The 19,999-nt window shown below is 53.2% G+C and overlaps 2 protein-coding genes across 2 annotated transcripts; both read right to left on the minus strand.

Annotated features, from left to right (window-relative positions):
* Positions 1-1,034: 1,034 nt before the first annotated feature.
* Positions 1,035-16,574, minus strand: Cdsn (corneodesmosin). The gene is made up of 3 exons (XM_036176297.1): positions 16,519-16,574; positions 14,156-14,217; positions 1,035-2,890 (listed from the first exon to the last, which is right to left on the minus strand). Exons 1-3 carry the CDS (start codon positions 16,572-16,574, stop codon positions 1,380-1,382), a joined length of 1,629 nt encoding a protein of 542 aa, XP_036032190.1. The 3' UTR covers positions 1,035-1,379.
* A 750-nt stretch (positions 16,575-17,324) lies between these two features.
* On the minus strand, positions 17,325-19,702 carry Psors1c2 (psoriasis susceptibility 1 candidate 2). The gene is made up of 3 exons (XM_036176379.1): positions 18,681-19,702; positions 17,741-18,115; positions 17,325-17,458 (listed from the first exon to the last, which is right to left on the minus strand). The coding sequence occupies exons 1-2, from the start codon at positions 18,733-18,735 to the stop codon at positions 17,763-17,765; spliced, it is 408 nt and encodes a 135-aa protein (XP_036032272.1). The 5' UTR covers positions 18,736-19,702; the 3' UTR covers positions 17,325-17,458; positions 17,741-17,762.
* Between the last annotated feature and the right edge of the window lie 297 nt (positions 19,703-19,999).

Raw genomic sequence — 19,999 nt, forward strand, 5'->3', positions numbered from 1 at the left:
AAAGATGAAGAGCAGGAGCCAGTGCCCTTAACCGCTAATCCATGTCTCCAGCCCCTAGACCAATGATTCTTATGTAATCACAGAAACAGGACTGCCTGGAAGCCTGCTTTGTCCTAGTGGCCCCTGAAGGCCGGCTTGGCTCCCAGGACATCTGTAGCCAGTTCATTGGGAAGCCTCTGGTTCTGGACTTGAAGCCTATCATTGTGGACTCAGCACCTGCTCTCCTTCCTAAAGGGGGTGGGGGTGCTGATACTAGGGTGGCAGTAAGTTCCTTTTCAAAACCTTGGAGAGCCTTGAGCATGGAATGAGGGCTTCCTATAGGGACACCCACACCCATCTGTCCTTGCTGGGCTAATGAGGAGGCGTAGAGGACACTGTTGCCTCTGTCTATCACAGAACCTTGTTAAGTAGGCCAGTGAGTCACCAGGCTTGGTGCACTGCATTACACTGGGATGTTGTCTTACTCTCTCCGCCCCCAGTTCTCAGAACACTCCTGCTCAGTCTCCAGGAATCTTGCCTGGGCTGGTCCAGCGTCCCAGAAACTCAAGATCGGCTCTAGGGACTGCCAGAGAGCACAGAGTTTAGAAGGTGAGGCACACTACTGGAGGAGAAGCCTAGGTGGGAGAGAAGAAAATAATGAGGGTCGTTTAGAGGGAAAGGGAAGGGGAGGACTCCATCGTGAGTGGGAAACAGAGAGGGAACAGATTTCTTGGAGCTGAGAGGTGAGATGTGCAGAGGAATCCGGACACCGGGCAACTCTGCTGTCAGTTCAATATTTATTGTTTGCCTTCTCCGTGGGAGGAGGCGTAAGACAAAAAACACGGAGCCAAATTACAAATAGAAACCGGGAGATGGGCCCCTAGAGGCACAGGAGGTGTACTACCCAGGTACGAAAGAAGAGACACAGGACTCCAAGAAGGCAAAGTTCACAAAGTTTATTGAACCCTGTCCAGGATCCAGAGAGAGCCAGGAGTCTGTGCCAGGCTCTGCAGATGCCCTGGGGTCCGTCCACATGCACAGCACAATACCTGTGCTTTGGGGTGGAGTGGTCACCAGGCAAGGGCTGAGATGGAGAGCAGGGGAGGCACGGGTGTGTTGGAAATGGGTCTGGTAGGGTGTGGTGAGCCATGATGGATGGATGGATGGATGGGTCAGTGAGAAGTGTGCGGTGATGGATTGGATTTCGCCTTATTTGTCAGATGGGCAGAGGCACGATTGACTTGTCCGGGCATCCGAGGTTGAGGAGTGTTTCAAAGGCTTCCCATCAGGCAGACCGGGCACCACAGGAGAGGAGGAAAGGGGTGGAGTTCACCATTGCCGGCACAAAGGTGACTGGGCCTCTGAGCATCTTCCCGCGTGAGACCGCTGGGGTGTGTGACTTAAGGCTTGTCAAGTGGCTCTCCTCGCGGCAGAAAAACTTCAGGATCTGCTAACTGGGGCCCCAGAGGCTTCACTTGGGCCAGAATGTCCCGGATGGAACGGCAGGGCACCCTTCCAGGGCTGTTGAGGCCACAGGGCTTGGCTACCACGGAGGGGACCAGCTGAGGAGAGCCATTCAGACCTCCGTTCAGCGTGGAGGAGGAAACAGAAAGGCAGGGGTAGCCGGCAGAGCTAGACTTGCTGCCGCAGGGCTGGAGGACAATTTTGCCGGTGGAGAGGGAGGAGCTTCCCCCGCCGATGGAGCCGGTGCCTGGTGGGGAGCAGGGCCCCTGGGAAGCTCCGCCGCAGGGTTGGTAGGAGGTGCTGGAGCTGCTGGAAGTGATCTGGATTCTGGTACCAGAGCAAGGCCCCTTAGAACCCACGCCACAGGGCTGCACCCCGCCGGAGCCCACGGGCTGGAACACGACACCCGAGGATGGGTAGACGTTGGAACTGGAAGAGCTGTAGCTGGGGATGATGGGGTTGCTGGAGAAGTACTTCCCCTCAGAGACTGGGGGCCCAGCTGCAAAGGAGGGGGCCCCCGGCGAGCCCCTGACCGGGTTGTCCTTGGTAAAGTAGCCCACGGGGTAGATTTTACCCCCACTGTAGGTCATGCCTGGGGCCAGATAACTGTTGGCAGAGCCCCCCACCACCTCGTAGCCGCCGTAGGGTTTCTGGACAGAGGTGATGGGAGGGCAGGGCTTGCCTGCGGGGCCACCGTTGCTACAGGGCATGCCTTGGAACCCTCCAGGGCCACCGGAGCCGTGTTGCTCCACCACTACCACTACAGGCCTCTGCCCGCCGGATACCGTGTGGGAGTTGGAGATGTAGGGCCCCGAGTGCGTGATGACAGGCCCCCCACTGCAGGGAGAGTCCGGCACGTTGGAGCTGCAGGGCCTCTGGTTGGAGATGCTGCTAGACACCACAGAGCTGTGGGAAGTGTAAGAGCCTCCAGACTGGAAGGTGCCTGATGACTGTCTGGAAGAATTGTCGTCGGTGGGTAGAGCAGAGCCATGGCCTGGTCCCTCCCGGCTGCTTCCGGACTGAATACTGCTGCTGTGAGAACTGCTGCTTACCCATCGGGAACTGCTGCTTCCTATCTGAGAATTGCTGCTTCCCGACTGGGAGTTGCTGCTTCCCGACTGCCATCCGCTGCTTCCCGACTGCGATCCGCTGCTTCCCGACTGCGATCCGCTGCTTCCCGACTGCGATCCGCTGCTTCCCGACTGCCATCCGTTGCTTCCTGACTGGGAGGAGCCAGACCCAGAGGAATAGCTGATCTGGGATGACCCCGTTCCTGGTTTGAATATCACGGATCCTAAAGAACTTCCCTGGGAGCTTCTGGGTCCACCTTGGCTGCTGATGCTTTTGGAGCCAGCCTTTCCAATGAGACAAGGATCGTTGGGGGACGTGATCCTCGTGGGGTCCTTACAGGGGTCTGAGAGGGTCCCAATGCTCTTAGCCAAGGTTCCTGGAGGAGAGTAGTGGTCTGTAAGGACTAGCGTGAAGCAGGGGCTCCCCCCTTCCTATGCATTAACCCCATCCCAGTCGTTTGCCCCGTGTTTCCCAAGAGGAACCCAGGCAAGTTCAGAGTTAGAAAAACGAAGAACTGGATATTGTCTGTGGAGAAAATGAAGGTGGCCGAATCAGGGCAGTTTCATTGTTCTAGCAGAGGGGGTTGACAGGGCAGGTCAAATGTCTTCAAGAAAAACATGCTAAAACTCTGAAGTGGTAGGCATTGAAGGAGTCCCCTTCAGATAGTGGGGAAGGGAACAGATAGGTCAGAAACAAGCTGGTGAGGAGGCTGGAGCTCTGGGGCAGGGCACTCAGGTCAGACCATAGAACCAAACAGAAGAACATAAAAGGCAAAGCAGGGGTTGGGGGCAGAGGATTGACTTAGCACACACAAGGCCGTAGACTTGATCGCCCATTACCACCAAAAAGGGGGAGGGTATGCCAAGACAGGAAGGAAAAGAGGAAGCTGGTGCCCAGGTGCCGGCTTATAGAAGAGCACCACACTTCATAGCTGATACTCTGTCACCAGCTCCCCGGTGAGAGTCCGGACTGGGTAAGGGGTGGGTCAGAGGAGCCCCTGCTTCCTGTCGCAGCTCTGGCCATGCCAGTAAACCTGGGTGGGAGCCAGGATGTGGGGGCACTCACCTGTTGCTTCAGAACCTGCCAGTACCAGTGTGACAGGACACCGCACCCTGAGCCACCCCTGCCCTCAGTCCCAGCCCAGGGACAGAGCATGAAACCCTCCTCCTCAGGACCATTGTCAGCCTCTCCCCACCCAGCCTCCACATGTACCACTGCCCCTGTTCTGCCCCACGTCTGACTCTTGCTACCTTGAGTCGTCTTTGGGCCTGGACCCACGTCTAACCTCCACCGACTCTCTGCTCCTAACCCCCAGCTCCTCTTGCCTCAGTCTGTCTACACAGCTCTCGCCTCAGTGCCTCCTGCCCACCCCAGCCCCTTCGGAGCCACACATCAGCAAGCGGCTGACTGTCTCTGGTTTGTACATTCAAAGAGGCAAAGTCTCCGTGCCCTCCCCACAGAGCTACTGTGAAGGCCTTATAATATCATCTCTCTGGACCCTATGTCCAGAAACAGCAAGCTAGACATCAAAGTTCATAATCAGCACTCATGCTAGAGCGATCCGCCAGCAGCCAGTCTGCCATCACCTGCAATGTCCCCAACCTCATCTCAAAAAGAAAACCCCTGGTGTACCCCACAACAAATCCAATCCTCCTTGTTGCTGTCCCTTCACCCCTCTGCACAGGATGCACGCCACCCAGCCTGGGCTTAGAATCTTGGATGCCCCGCTTCTAACAGCAATCTGAAGCCAGTTTCCTGACCTCTCAGGCCTCTGGATCCTCAGCTGCAGAGTGGGAATAGCGAGTCTAGCACACAGGTCTCAATGTAAACGCTAATGTATTTAAAGAGCTAGCTACAGGCTAGCACTTAAAAAGGCTCTCTGCCGGGCGTTGTGGTGGAGTATGCCTGCAAATTGTATGCCTGCGATCCTAGTTCTCAGGAGGCTGAGTTTGAGGCTAGGCTGGGCTACAAAGCAAGACTTTGTCTCAAAAAATAAATAAGTAAATAAATAAATAAATAATAAATAAAAACAAAGAGGGCTGAGAGTATAGTAGGTCACTTAGCAAGCATGCAACCAGGAAGCCTGGGACTTAACTCCCAGTACCTCCGTCAAAATTACATACACACATACATACATACATGCAAGTTAATTAATACATTAAAATGTTTGTAAAAGCTAGCTCTGAAAATGGTAGCAATTGTTATTCCTATAAAGTAGCCAGATCATATCTTCTAGTGGGACTGCCACTGTTCATTTAGCCATCTAGAACTTCTGAAGCTGTGTCACGGGCATTATTTAGTCTGAGATGGAGATGGGGGCTAGATGACATTAACCTCGTTTCTAGGTTTCAGAAACAAGCTCAGAACATGTACATAGGATCCTAAGGATGGCCCAGAGGCAGAGTACCTGCCTGCTCAGCCACTGTGGAGCAAAGGAAAAAGATGAAAAGGAAAAGGCAAGGATGAGGAGCAGTCCCGGAAAGAAAGGTCAGATTCCAGAGCCCTGCCTGTGCCCCTCTCCTGGACCCTGGGCTGCAGGCGCTGGATGCCCCAGCCTCTCTGACCTAGGGTCTGTGTCCCACGCTGTCCCTCTCCTGAGGCCCCAGACGCCTACCTGGTAGAATGAGACTGGCCAGCAGCAATGCCATCAGCCCGTGCCCTCCCACACGCCCCATCCCAGGTGCCCGAGAGGAGCTCATTGTGCACGGTGTGGCCTCCTGACTGACAGAAGCTCATGGACACCGGGACCTTTATGCCGGGGCTGGACATTCTCTGGGCAGGAGTCACTGTGGGGAGGAGAGAAGGAGGGGTGGAGGGGGAGGCTGCCTCAGGGAAGTTGGTGTGGCAGGAGAGGCTGAAGCAATGGGGTGTCACATGTGCCTACTCAGCAGCAGTGCTGGCTGCAGGAGACCCGAGGCCACTGGGCACTGGCCCCTACCCTGGCTGGCCTTCCCTAGTTCCTCTTTGCCTGATCTAGAACCAGGTAGCCCCTGGTGGGGCCACCCCCTCGAGGGTGGCCGCTCTCACCCAGGGACTCAGTCACCCAGCTCTTCCCTCCCTGCCCAAGTCTCAGCCTCCCAGCATCCCTCCACTGGAAGAAGAGTGGGCATTTCAGCTCTCCCTCCTGACCCCAGGAAGCACCCTGCCCCTGCTCACCCCCAACTCACCCCACCACGCAGCTTGCTGGGGCTCACATTGTAACGCCTATCTGCCTGTTTCCTTGCGATCCCAGCACTCAGCATTCTCCTGCTTCAGATCTGAAGATCTGCCCCCGCTGTGGGTTCCCTCAGAACCGCTGCCTGAGCACCAGCCTGCCACGGGCCTGTGAAAGTGTCCCATTCCAAGCAAGCCTTTTCCCCCTCTCAGAAACGACATCCATACACTGAAAACCTGAGGGTTCCTTTCTGGGGGTTCTTGGGGCAGCTGGTGGGGGGCGGGAGGGGCAGTGGTTACCAGAGCTTGGACTAGGGAGAAGCCTGGGTTGGGACCCCTGTCACAGCTGGGCCTCAGTGACTCACAGGCCATTCACAGTGCCGATCCCATGGAAGTGACCCAGACTCAGGAGGATGAGCAAGAGGCCAAGGAGGCTAATTGGGAAGGTGGTGGCCAGGCTGCCCATTAGCTGGCTCCTGGGCCTGGATGGACAAACAGAAAATATCAGAGGTTTGTGCTTGAGAAGAAGGGCCAAACCAGCTCCTGAGTCCCAGAAGGAAGGAGGGTCAGAACCCTGGGACCCATTGAGAGGGAGGTGGTTTCTCCTGCACTAATGTCCCTCCCTCCTGGCAGCCCAGGCCCCACCCCAGCCAGCCGGTTGCTCACTAGTATTGTGGGAGTATCAGTATCGGGAGGAAGGGCCCTAAGTGAGTTTGCCCTCACCTGGTCCCTCCTCCCTCATCCAAATTCCTTCCAGATGTCCCCTTCTTCACAAGGGTATCTCTGTCCCTCCAGCCCTTGGGTTGGTCCCTCCCTTTCTCCCTGCCCTGCCCTGAGCTCTGGCCCGTGGCCCGTTTCGGCACTGAGGCCTCAGCTCTCTCCATGGCACACAGGCCACAAGAGCTTAAAATGTAACCCACTGAGTTTTTTGTTGTATTTAAGTTTAATTAAGTCTAGACAACCACGTGCAGCTGCAGGCCGCCATCTAGTCCTTCACTTCCTGCTGGTGCCTAGAGGAGGGGCTGGCAAGAAACAAAGGTCCAGGGAGGGAGCAGTGACCGGAACACAAGCCTGAGACGGGCAGTGGACAGTGACACCAAAACCACTGTGGCTTTAGAACTGAGATGACAGGGGTTTGAATCCCGCCTATTCTGGGCCTTCAAGCTATTTACCAACCCTCCCTACGCTGCGATTTCTTTCTTCACCCGTAGAGTGGGAGAAGGGTGGGTAGGGGGCACTGCAGGTGGAACCCAGGGCCCTGCACACGCTGGGCTGTTGGTCAGGTGTGATCCAGCACTGAGTTTCGTCTCTTTCTACTGGGACTATTTCTGTAAATTTCTGCTTTGTTTTAATTTTATGTGTATGTGTGTTTTGCCCACATGTGTGCAAGTGCAACCCATGCATGTAGTTCCTGAAGAGGCCAGAAGAGGGCATTGGATCCCCTGGAACGGGAGTTAACAGATGCTTGTTAGCCTCCATGGAAGGTGCTGGGGATCAAACCCAGGTCCTCTGGAAGAGCAGTTAGCGGTCTTAACTACTGAGACAGCTCTCCAGCTCCCTGGGATTATTTTAAATATTACCTGTTCTCAAAGGTTTGTAAAGATCAAACAGGAAATTATTAGAAAGAGTAAATTAAATGGGACCAGGGCGTGGTCCCCTGCAGGGTGGCTCTCACCTATGAATTCCCTTAGGAAAGGCGATCCAGACATTCACCCCAAGTTCTCACCCCCGAGACAGGAATACTGGAACCTGTGGTGACTCCCCAACCCCTCCCTAGACTCTCTAGGACCTGGGGAAGGAGCAGGGTTGAGGCAGCAGGAAAAGGCAGGGCGAGGAGCCTTTGTGGTCTGAGAATGTGGGCATCCCCAAAGGGGTGGGGAGAAAACGGAGCGCTCTCCAGTATCAGAGCAGGCATCCTCCGTCTGTCCGTCCATCTGTCTTGTTTTCTTGTTCACATTCCTCCCTGCTGCTGTCAGACCTTGGCCAAGACAGCCAGGCTGGAGGAGGCACAGTCTCTCTCGGCCTCCTGCCAGCTTCCAGACACCCACACAGTCACGTTCCTCACCCGGCCTCTCTCCTCCTGTCTTCTCTGTCCACCCTCTTCCCATCCCCCCATGCTCTGCCCACACCTGGGACCTAGAAGCACTCTCTATGCTCTTACTGAAACAGTGTCTGTCTCCTTTACCCAGTTTCCCTCCCTACTGTACCCACTACCCACGGGCCTGAAATTAATGCATGAAAGAGGCTGGAGAAAGGACTCAGTGGTTAAAAGCACTGGCTGCTTTTCTAGAGGACCTTGGTTCGATTCCCAGCACATGGAGGCTCACAACTGTCTATAACTCCAGTTCCAGGGCATCCACTCACTTCTGGCTTCTTTGGGGCACCCACATGGTGCAGTTATATACACATATAGGCAAAATACCAATACACATTAAATAAATATTGTTTAAATAGTAATAATGCATCTGGAAATTCCAGAAATAAGTCATTTGTTACTTGTAAATAACTTTCAGTATATTATACTGTTATAACTGTCCTGCTTTACTGGTTATCTCTTTCTGGGTCTAATTCATGAATTAAACATCATAGTCTATGTATACAGGATGCATCACAACCCAGGCAGGATTTGGTGCTACCTCAGGCATCAGTAGGCTCTTAGGTTGTACCCCCTGCCCTGTCTCTCAGGGTCACTGCTAACCTTTCCTCTCAACTCAGACAGTGAAACCCTAAAGCCAGTGGGTCTCAGGAGTACAGACAAGGGAAGTTGGTGAGTTGGCTAGGCTGAGTGTCTGCCCAGCCCAGTGTTACCTCTGGAGATCTGGGCTCTATATTGGAGAGTGAGTGCCCAGTGCAATACATTGATAGGGTGAGAGCTGTGGGTGATATGGAGCAACCCCCTCCCCTAAAGGGAATCCAAGTTCAAAGGATGAGCCTTTGAGAGGGAGAAAGTCCAGGTCACAAGAATAGGTGGACCCCAAGGCCAGCCTGGTATACAGAGGGTGTTCCAAGATACCCAAGACCACACAGATAAATCCTGTCTCAAAAAAACAAATATAAACACAAAAAAGAATGGAAAAACTCTATTCATCCCAGGAGCCCCGGGCTGCAGTCTGTACTGCACGGCCTTAGGGAGATGTGGACGGGAGGAACAGCCAAGAGGAGGCTGAGGTGAGATAGCCCATTCACTGGCCCTGCACTGCCACCCGAGCAGAAATTCTAGAATAACAATTCCATCAGCCTGGGGCTTAGGCTGTGGAGAAGGAAACGGAGTGGATGAAGAGGCTGAGTGGGCTTATCTGTGTAAGATTTATCTGAGGCCGCCCAGATAGAAGGGCCCCTCCTTTCTCCCCGAGTTCCAGGTAGCCTTCCCTCTTCTGTCCTCTCTTTCTCCACCATCCATCTGCCCAGGTGGACTCATCTCTAGTCACATACCTTCCTCTCCCTCGAGTAGAAGGTGACACCCCTGGCCCGCTCCCACTGGGCATGTCCTCTGAGCGGTTTTTCCTGTAGTGCGGATGGGTGACCCTGAGTCACCCACAGTCTTGACCTGGTGGCTCTCACGACTAAACACAGAGGGACAGGATTTATCTGCATGCAGAGTCCCTTCCAGACGAGGCCCTCTGTGACAGGAAAATGACTCTTAGGTCCTCGTCTCTTCTTAGCCTCCCTCCTGGGAGCACTCTGCCCACAGCTACAGTTTCTGCCCTGTGACTGACAGCCAGCTTGCTTCACTCTCTCCTCACACAGCCCCTGCAACACGTTGTCTAGGCTTCTAAACAGGAAACATTTCCCTTGGACCCCAGACTCGGTGACAGGGAGTGACATATGTGTGTTCCTGAGTTCCCAGCATTCAGCCTTGGGGGCACATGGTGATGTGAGGGGTGTGTGGGTGGGTGTGTGTTATATACATGTTCATGTAGGTGTGTTCATATACATGCACATGGAAGCTAGAGGTCTACATTGAGTGTCTTCCTCAATCACCATCTGCCTTTTTAAAAAGTTATTTATTTATTTGAGTCAAGGTCTCTCAGTTGCCTGGAGCTCACTATTTGGCCAGACTGGCTGGATCCACCTGTCTACACCTCCTCAGCCCTTGGATTATAGGCTTTTATGTAGATGCTGCGGATTCAGACACAGGTCCTCATGTTCACCCCGCAAGCATTTTGTTGATGGGCATCTCCCCAGCCCAGTAGTTGGGGAGGTGTTTTTGGAGTGTGGGTTGTGTCCAAGCCCTACTGCCTCTTGCTACTTCCTCAAGAGTACACAGCGCCTCTCTTACATCTCCCTTCCCTTCCTGCCACATGCAAAGTCCCCAGAGGTGCTGAGGAGGACCGCCAGGGGCCCCAAGCTGGAGAGCAGAGAGCAGGGACCCAGGCCTAGCCACCCTGCTGGCTCTCTATCTGTTCCACCCTCATTCCTCCCAGATGACTGACTTCCTTAAACCACTCTTCTCCCTGAGGATTTTATTTTTCCCCCGAGGAATGCAACATGTGTCTATTGACACACAGCAGTGGTCACGTGGCTGTGATGAGGAAGTACAGGCTTCCCCCTGGACCATGAAACAGTCAGAGGCTGGGCTGAGGTAGGGCAGTGCCCACTATTGTAACCCCCCTAGGGGCTCTGGTTGGGAGTCACACTCTGCGGGCGTCTGTGCTCCTCCCTCAGAAGGTTCTGTGCTGTGAGCTGTTGTCTCCCTACTTCCGCTCCTCAGCCCCTTCCACCTCTGTTTCCTCCAAGACTGCCTTTGTGAGCACAGCCTGGAGAGCCTCCTTTGCTTTGCCCACTGACCCCTCTAGGGGACTCAGGGAGCACGGTGAGGGCTGGGTCAGAGCCAGGCGCGTCTTGAAGTCTGAAAGAGGAAGAATTGGCGAGTGGGGGCCCCACACACCAGGCTACCTGCACCGGGACTCTTGTCCCCTCACACTACTCTCTGAAGGACAGTCACGCTCCCGGAGCTCAGTACATGGCCCTATTTAAGTGACATCTAATTTAGCCACCACTCCTGTCCTGTGAGGAGACACAGAAAGAGGGTGTGATTAGCTCTCAGGATAACAAAATATTTTTCTCTTGTCTGCTTTGTGGAACAAGTACCAGGGAAGCCTGTGCTCATTGCCTGCCAATTAGCATGCCTATTAAACAGTCATTCTTGCACTGTGCCCATTAATGCTTATTATTGGTCACCCAGATCGGAACTCCAATCCCTCCCCAGCCAGAACACGAGAGGCTGGAGGGCAGGAGGGAGGGAGGGTCACAGTACCGTCTGCACGTGGTTTCACCGCCTCCAGGGAGGCTGGAAGGACTGGTACCAAGAGGGACTTCCAGGCCAGGTGTGGCATCCCTGTGGGCCATCCCGGATTCTCTGCTCTTCTGGACAGTTCTCCCTGGGTCTGGTAGGTCAGCGAGCACACCAGGTGAGCAATAAGGGGGGAAAACTGTTGTCGGAGGGAACGCCCTCAGGGCTGCAGGACAACTTCCTGTCAGGGAACAAAGCCCATCCCTGGCCATTGCAGTATCCAATCACCCTCACAGTCAGGTCCCCAGATTCTCTGTGGCTCCAGGAGATGGAGAATTTCCCCTCTGGGTCACAAACCTAAGTTCAGAACATCAGCACGATGCCCACTCCCCGCCCTGGGACTTCACCCTGAATCACTGACCTGTACTAGGCTACACAGAGCTACTGCCTCTCCCAGATGCTCCCATGATGCCTTGCTCCCTCAGCCAGTCTGGTTTTGTCACCTGCCAGCACCTCAGATGGGTCTTCCATGACTTTTCTACTTAAAAATACGTCAAGACATGGAAGATGGTTCAACCTGAGCTCAATCCCAGGACTCCTACGGGAGACAGGAGGTAGAGATGGAGAATCATCCAGAAGCTTGTTGGCTAGACAGCCTAGAGCATGCTGCTGTGGCAGAAAGGAGAGAGACCGTGCCTCAACAAGGTGAAAGGGGAGAACCTTCTCCTGAAACGTGCCTTCTGACCTCCACACACGTTCTGTGGCACACACATAATAAATGATTGTGAAAGTATGTCCTAGCCTCCACATTTCCACCTCTTCTGAACTGCAGACTATCTCACTGCTCGCTCTCTCTCTCTCTCTCTGCTCATATGTGCAACTGAACTTCATAGCATTTATCACCGAATGATGTCCTGTTACAAACACCTTCATGCATCTGTTTGGCAGTCACATGCCCCACTAGGAGAGCAGGGCCACTCTCAAGCCCCACACAGTTGTTAACTGTGGCCAGCTTTAGAGCTGGCTTCTGAAGGAATTGAAATAATGGGTGAGAGTAAGGAATAGAGTGTGGCTCAGTGGTTAGATTGCTTGGTGCCCAAGTGTGAGGACCTGAGCATACACACACACACACACACACACACACACACACACACACACACACACATGCACGCACACATACACACACACACACATAGACACACACACACACACACACATACACACACGAAAAATGGCAGAGGAAATAAAAAGAATAACTGTCAAGTCAGCTTCAGGATTTTCCTGAAGTCTCCAGTTTCTCTGACCTCACTTCGGCTGCCTGGCTCACCTCAGAGGGTCACCTTGGTGGCCCAGAGGACTCTCCCTGAGCTGCTGACCACCACCCTGAACAAAGGCGAGCTCCTTAGAAAAACCCGGGTTAAGAAACTCTAGGCTGCCCTCTGGCGGCAGATGGAGGAACACCCACACAGGAGAAGTGAGGGCTCTCAGAGAAACCTGGCCTGGGTGGTGGTGCAGGCTGTAATCCCAGCGCTTTCCAGTGGAGTCAGGAAGAACAGAAGTTCTCATCATATAGCAACTTCAAGCCCAACCTGAGCTATGTGACACCGAGTCTCAAAACACAAAATAAAAAGCTACGTGGGGTAGCTGAAGCAGGATTGGCCACAAGTTCAAGGCCAGCCTGGGCTACAAAACAAGAGACTGTCAAAACAAATAAAACTTTAAACCAGGTGTTGTGGTACGCACCTTTAATGCCAACACTCAGGAGGCAGAGGCAGATGGATCTCTGAGTTCAAGGCTAGCCTGGGCTACATAGTACATTTCAGGCCATGCAAGGCTACGTAGTGAAATCTTGTCTCAAAATAAATAAATAAATGACCAAGTGGGTGCTATGTTGTATATTTGCAGGCTCTAGATCCAGCCACTTGGGGGCTGAGTGAGGCTGGACTCTTTTTTTTGTTTGTGTGTTTGTTTGTTTTTGAGACAGGATCTGTGCAGCCCTGGCTGTCCTAGAACTCACTCTGTAGCCCAGGCTGGCCTTGAACTCACAGAGATCCACCTGCCTCTGCCTCCCGAGTGCTGGGGTTAAAGGTGTGCGCCACCACTGTCACAGCCTGGTGGCTGGAGTGTCCTTTGATCCTGGGGTTTTGAGACCACCCTGGACAACAGAGCAGAACCTTCCCTTAACAAGAACAATCACAAATAGGAGGAGGCCTCGGATGTGCCTCAGTGGGTAGAGTGCTCTAGGTTCAAGGCCTAGTACCAGGGATGGTAGTGCACAGACAGCTGTGACCTCAGCATCCAGGAAGCGGAGGGAGGAGAGTCAGGCCTTTGAAGATATCTTAGCTACACAGGGAATTCAAAGACAGCCTGGGGCCAAATGAGACCCTCTGTCAAATAGTAAATATCATAAGCATCATAATGGTGAGACGTAAGGCGTAGTTCAAGGGTAGCGCACTTAACTAGTGTGGCGCGTGTGTGAGGTCCCGAGAACTGTCCCCCAGACCTTAAAAAAAAGGAAAAAAAGAACAAACAGGGACAAAACAGGATCAGTAAGAGAGGCTGAGCTCACGGCAAAGCAAGTCTGTAGGCAGGAGAGTTTGAGGATGGTGCTGGCAGACGCTTGGGGCGCCTCTCTAACTTAACTGAAATACGTCTTATTGTCACCATGATTGATGTGTTTATTTTTTCCCTAGACACGGAGCTCCTTGAGGGCAGGGAGGGCAGAAACTGCTTCCTGGGTCTCTCACTGCACCGGCACCCCACATGACAGAGTCTCAGTAAATGCTGAATGTGTGGAAACAGGAAGAAATGAGTGGGTAGAGTTCCCTGCCTGAGAGCTCCAAAGCAGGATGACACCATCTCTCCTCGCCGTGCGAAGTGGACGCTCTCCCGCCTGGAGTCTGTATGGATGCTTCCTCGGGCGCTCTGCTCCCATTACGAGATTACCCCGAGAATCTATCTAGCTCTTTCCCGTCCTTGACTATCACGTCTGCCTCACTATTGTTATGCAAACCTGCCGTTCCGTTTCATCATTTAATTCCATGACTCCCTGTTGACACAAGAGCACGTATGCCCACTGCAGGCACTCTCTGGTCAGACAAGGGGAGGAGACCCGCACAATGGCAATCCCTGTGAGAGGACTCCTAACCGCCCAGTCCCACCCAGCTAGTAAAACATACCGTGTGTCAGTGCAAATACAGCCTATTAATAGGAACTGAAACCCCCAGTTACCTCACCCACTCATCCTACCATCACCTGCTGTATCCAGCTGAGAATGGGTTGGAGCCAGGCAGTCCTGCACGGCCTTGACTTCCACACTGGCATGTCGTGGGCAGGTGAGTTACCTCTCATTGTTCAATATGTCTTGTTTCCCCTTCCCCCACCCCCCCCCCCAACACCACGCTTCTTCCCTCCCTTCCTTTCTCTCTCCCTCCCTTCCTCCCTCCCTTCCTCTCCCTTCCTCTCCCTTCCTTCTTCCCTCCCTTCCTCCCTCCCTCCCTTCCTTTCTCTCTCCCTCCCTCCCTTCCTCCCTTCCTTCCTCCCTCCCTCCCTTCCTCCCTCCCTTCCTTCCCCCCTCCCTCCCTTCCTCCCTTCCTCTCTCCCTTCCTTCTTCCCTCCCTTCCTTCCTCTCTCCCTCCCTTCCTTCCTCCCTTCCTTCCTTCCTTCCTCTCCCATTTCCTTCCTGCCTTCCTTTTCCTTGAGGCAGGATCTCACTACATTGCCCAGGCTGGTATCAAACCTTCAGTCCTGATCCCTCAGGCTCCCAAGCGGCCACAGACATGCACCACCTACACCTGGCTTCAGCGCAGTATCCTAACCTCTGAAATGGGGCTAAGAACTTTCTTGGTTGAACAACTCTTGGCTAAGTATTATGGAACAGAAAAAAGATACAAAGCCAGAAAGCTCCCGCCTGCCTCGGGAACCCCATTCCTTTGGTTTTGTTTTTCAAGATAGGGTATTTTCTGCATAAAATTCCTGGCTGTCTGGCCTGGAACTCATTTTGTAGACTGGGCTGGAATGGAACTCACAGAGATCCGCCTGCCTCTGCCTCCCGAGTGCTGGATTAAAGGTGTGTGTCACCACTGCCCGGCTTACGAGCCCCATACTAATAGAGAGGGAACGACAGAAACCAACATACCAACATTAAGGTCAGTGACATCAAGAGCCCTCACTCCTTAACTGGGCCACACTGGGCCTGCAGGACTATTCCATTCCTTTAATCCCCCTCCCTTATAAGAGGTTAGCATCGGTTTTTATTCCCCCATGGTGCTGAGAATGTCCCTCAGTGACAATTCTCCCCTGGAAAGTCTGAGGGACAGGGAAGGTTGGCACATTGTAATCTCAGTATTTGTAAAACCTGGAGTTCTAGGACAGCCTGGGCTACAAAGTGAGTTCTAGGACAGCCTGGGCTACAGGAGCCCTTGCTTATAAAAATTAACTTAAAGGAACCAAAAAAAAAAAAAAAAAAAAAGGTTGAGGAGGAGGCTAGGAATGTAACTCCAATGGTAGATACCTTGCCTGACATACACAAAGCCCTGGGCTAGATCCCTAGGATATAACTGGGCACGGTGGTGACCACCTGTGACCCTAACGCTCAGGAGATGGAAGAGACTCTGAAATTCAAACAGGAAAAACAGGCAGGGTATATTGACACACGCCTTTAGCCCCAGCCCTCAGCAGGCAGAGACAGACAGATCTCTGTGAGTTTGAGGCCAGCCAGGGCTATGTAGAAGGAACTTGTCTTAACAAAAACAAACAAACAAAAAAAGAATTCAAAGAGAATGAATAAACAGAGATGGGAGAGAAAGGAAGAAGAGAGGGAAAAGAGGGGAGGAGAGGAGAGTAGGAGAGAGGAGGGGATTGGAGAGGAGGGGAGAGCAGAGACCTTGAGTCTGGCACCGAGGCCTTCCCTAATATCCTCAGCCTACCCAACAGTGTCTGTCTGTCAGGTACAAAGCCGTGCCAGCGGTGCCAGTGCCCATCTCAGTCCACTCTTTGCCATTTGTTGGTGAATTCGGCTACTTGTAAGACATGAATCACAGGGCTGGAGGGATGGCTCAGTGGTTAAGAGCACTGGCTGCTCTTCCAGAGGTCCTGAGTTTGATTTCCAGCACCCACATGGTGGCTCACAATCCTCTATAACTTCAGTTCCAGGGGTCTCGTGCCTTTTGTTTTTTTAAACCTCTGGGTCACCAGGCAGGTACAGGGTATGCATACATACAGACAGACAAAACAGCTATACATTGATACATACACATATAAATCTTTTTTTTTTTTTTAAAGCATGCATTAAGGATTCGGGACAGCTCAGAGACTGGGTTGTGTGCCGGGTGCTCCCAAATGGATGTGGTTTATTCAAAACTAGAGTTGTTAGTATAGCATCAGCCAGGGTTCGAGTCCCCAGCTGTGCCCTGCCTGCTCTTCAGGAGCCACTGTCCTCTCCCAGACCCCACTCCTTTCTCTCGCCCAGGATGGTGTCTCCTGGGCCCTGCCAGGACAGCAGCCGGCGTCAGGTGAGGGCACAGAAGGCAGAGCTCTGGGTTGAGCTTTGGGGACCCTCCGACCCCGGCCCACACTCGCTCCAGGTCCTGCCGTGGCTGTGACTCCCCTGAACCCACGGTGTTCCTGCCAGGACGTTGTGTTGGCACTCTCGTAGCCGGTGAGCTGTGGGCATCATTACTGTCAGTTACTAATCCTGGCTCCAAGTTCCTGCTGGTGGAATCAGGATTATGATTATGATCTTGGTTTTTTTTTGTTGGTTTTTTTTTTAAGTTTGTCTGTTTTTTATTTATTTATTTGTTTGCTTATTTATTTATTTATTTATTTATTTATTTATAGGCAGGGTTTCTTTATCTGTCTGTTTTAGAACTAACTCTGTAGACCAGGCTGGCCTCAAACTCAGAGATCTACCTGATTCTGCTTCCCAAGTGCTGGGATTAAAGGCTTGTGCCACCACTGCCTGGCTCATCCTACTTTCTTACACAACCCAGAACCACCTGCCCACAGTGGACTGAGCCCTCCCATAACAATCTTAATCAAGAAAATGGAGCCAGGCGGTGGTGGTGCATGCCTTTAATCCCAGTACTCTGGAGGCAGAGCCAGGAGGATCTCCGTGAGTTCAAGGCCAGCCTGGGCTACCACGTGAGCTCCAGAAAAGGCGCAGAGCTACACAGAGAAACCCTGTCTTGAAAAACCAAAAAAAAAAAAAAAAAAAAAAAAAGAAAGAAAGAAAAAAGAAAATGGAGCCGGGCGGTGGTGGTGCACGCCTTTAATCCCAGCACTTGGGAGGCAGAGGCAGGTGGATCTCTGTGAGTTCTAGGCCAGCCTGGTCTACAGAGTGAGATCCAGGACATCCAGGGCAACCCTGTCTCCGAGGGGGGAAAAAAAAGAGGAAGACGAAGAAGCAGCAACCTAGATTTAGAGGTACAGAAGAAAAGTGGCTTTTATTTTTCTATCGGAAGCACCATCCTGGTCAACTGTCGTTTCCCAGATAAGGCCACCAGGTGGCAGTAGGGAGCACAGTCCTCAGACCCTCCCTGGAGGTTGAGGTCTAGACACCTGGGAAGAGGAAGCAGGAACAGGTTGGATGAGGTAGGAGTGTGCTTTACTTAATCTGACCAAGAAAGGTAGAGGGGCTGAACATGGACCTCAAGGTGAAGAGGGGGTAGGGACTGAACATGGACCTCAAGGTGAAGGGGCTTGGAGGGTGCAGAACATAAGACACCTGAACACAATCCAACCAGAGCCTTAGGAAGTGAGCTAAGCAATTAGAAAAAATTGAGATTCTAAGGGGGCAGCAGAGGAAAGAAGTGGGCTTGGGTGTGTTCAGAGGACGCTCACCCAAGTTCCCTGGGGCTCCTCCCTATCTGTACTCTTCCTGGGGTGGGTCAAGGTCTGGCTCCTCCTGAGATCCATGGTCCATCTCAGGGGCAGGTGGCCAGGGGTTTTCTGGGGGCTGGGTTCCTGCTGGCCAGGGGTCATCAGGCAGAGGAGGTTGAGGGGGATTGGTGCTAGGGGGTTCTGGGGGCCAGACACCAGCATCAGGTAGATCTCTCCAGGGCCGGTTGGGGCCTGGGGGTGGAGGTTCATCAAACAGAGGAGGTACCCCTGGCCAGGGGTCCCCAGGGATTGGGGGGCCCAGGGGCAATGCTGAGGAGTCCTCCTCTTCTTGGGCTTCTGTGGGTCTGGGAGAGGGGTCCTCACTGCCTGAGATGCCTGTAGAAGAGGAAGGAGAGATGCAGTCATAGACCACTCCTCACTCAGCTTCAGACCCAAAGGCTGAGCCTCCCTTAGAGCAGCCAGCCTGAGCTGGCCCCAGAACCAATCTCCCCAAAGTGCTCCCACATATTTCCCAAATACTGGAGCCATCTTCACAGGATGTGAAAGCCTAGGCTCATTGGGACCACTCACATGATCAAGCCTCCAAATGGCTCTGTCCAGCCTAGGTTGAGATATCCCACTGGAACTGCCCCCAAAGTGGTCTTGGCCCCACATGGCACCCAGGCCCCATCCATCTCTGTTATAACCAGTCCTCAACACAGACCCCAGTTCCAGTGATTCTACACACCCAAACTTCTATCACATCCCTCCACCTGACCTAGCAACACACTGAGAACCGAGGTGCCCCTGCCTTCCTCACTGAGCTTCCCCAGAGGATACCCCCAGAAGGAATTCCTTTACTCTGTCCATTTACTCCTTCCCTCCTGGGGGCCCCCTCCCTAAGGATGAGTTATTTTGACTCCCCATCACCCTAGGTGTGCTCCTAGCCTCTCTGACTCACCTCCAGCACACAGGCAAAGGACCAGGAGCCCCAGCAGCTTCCAGTTGAGCATCATGGCTGTCTACTGACCCCCAAGGTGGGGTGCTCTGGGTCTAGTGCTTGAGAACCCGAGGCTTTATAGTAGAGGTAAAGGAGGTGACCAGTCTGTGGGGAGGGGCCAGCCCAGTGACGTGAGGAATCCCCATCAGAGCTCAACTGGTCAGACCCGTTTACAAAGAACCTGCTGGTAACATCTCTTCAGTCCCCCAGCCCAGGTCCCATCAGCCAGGTCTCCCTATCAGTGACCCAGACCCCAGGAGGCCCCACCCAGTCTCCACACCTCCTCCATTCACACCCTGCACCCACCAGTACCCACCTGTCATCTCCATAATCACAGGGAAGGCCACCTTTCATCCCTGATAGTTACTGGAAGCCACAGAACGGGGGCAAACCCCGCGTGGGGAAGCTTGGTAATTATAGGTGGAGGCAGGACGCCTAGGTCAGCTAGCACCCCTAGACTCACATCACAGCCCCAGAGCCCCCCTCCCCCACCTCACTTTGGACGGTGCAGGCTGCTCTCAGGCGTGCCTCTTCCCTACACAAGGACCTCCCAGGCAGTTACATCTAAGGAATTCCAGGGGAGCCACTGGGTGACTAGAAGCCAGGATATCCTGGTTCCTGACCCCATGCAGAGATGACTGGTCAACGGAAGACGCTCTCCCATGTAATCTAGTTCCTTCTTCCTTCCTCAGGATGGCCCCAGTACTAGGGTCCTGCTCCCCTACCACCTCCCCACAGAGGGACTCCTCAAGAATCCTTGAGTATCTGAAGAACAACTCCATCCCCACACACGCTGTTCCCACTGCCTGTGATCACTTGTAAGCTCTGTTCCCAGAGCACTCACCTAGGCCCCCATGCCAACCCTGGACCATCTCACTCTGGCTCCCAAGATTTTAACCCAGATACTCTTCCTCCCCACTCACACCCAGACAAGGTGGTTTTTTGTTGTTTTTTTTCCCATGTGAAAGGGGTGTGGTGTTTTGTTGTTGTTTAATGTACATTGGTGTTTTACCATGGGTGCCGGGTCCCCGGAACTGGAGTTAGAGTTGTGAGCTGCCATGAGTGCTCTTAACCACTGAGCCATCTCTCCAGCCCCATGAATGGGTTTTGCCTGCATGTTTATCTGTGCACCATATGCATGCAATGCAGTCAGGTCAGAAGGCACTGGACCCACCAGAACTGGAAGAGCAGCCAGTGTTCTTAACCCGGAGCCACCTCTCCAACCCACTCTCCATCCCTTTAAAACACAATCTGGACCAGCTTTGGAGTAAAATCCTCCT

Source organism: Onychomys torridus, unplaced genomic scaffold (genome assembly GCF_903995425.1).
Source record: "Onychomys torridus unplaced genomic scaffold, mOncTor1.1, whole genome shotgun sequence".
Lineage (NCBI taxonomy): Eukaryota > Metazoa > Chordata > Mammalia > Rodentia > Cricetidae > Onychomys > Onychomys torridus.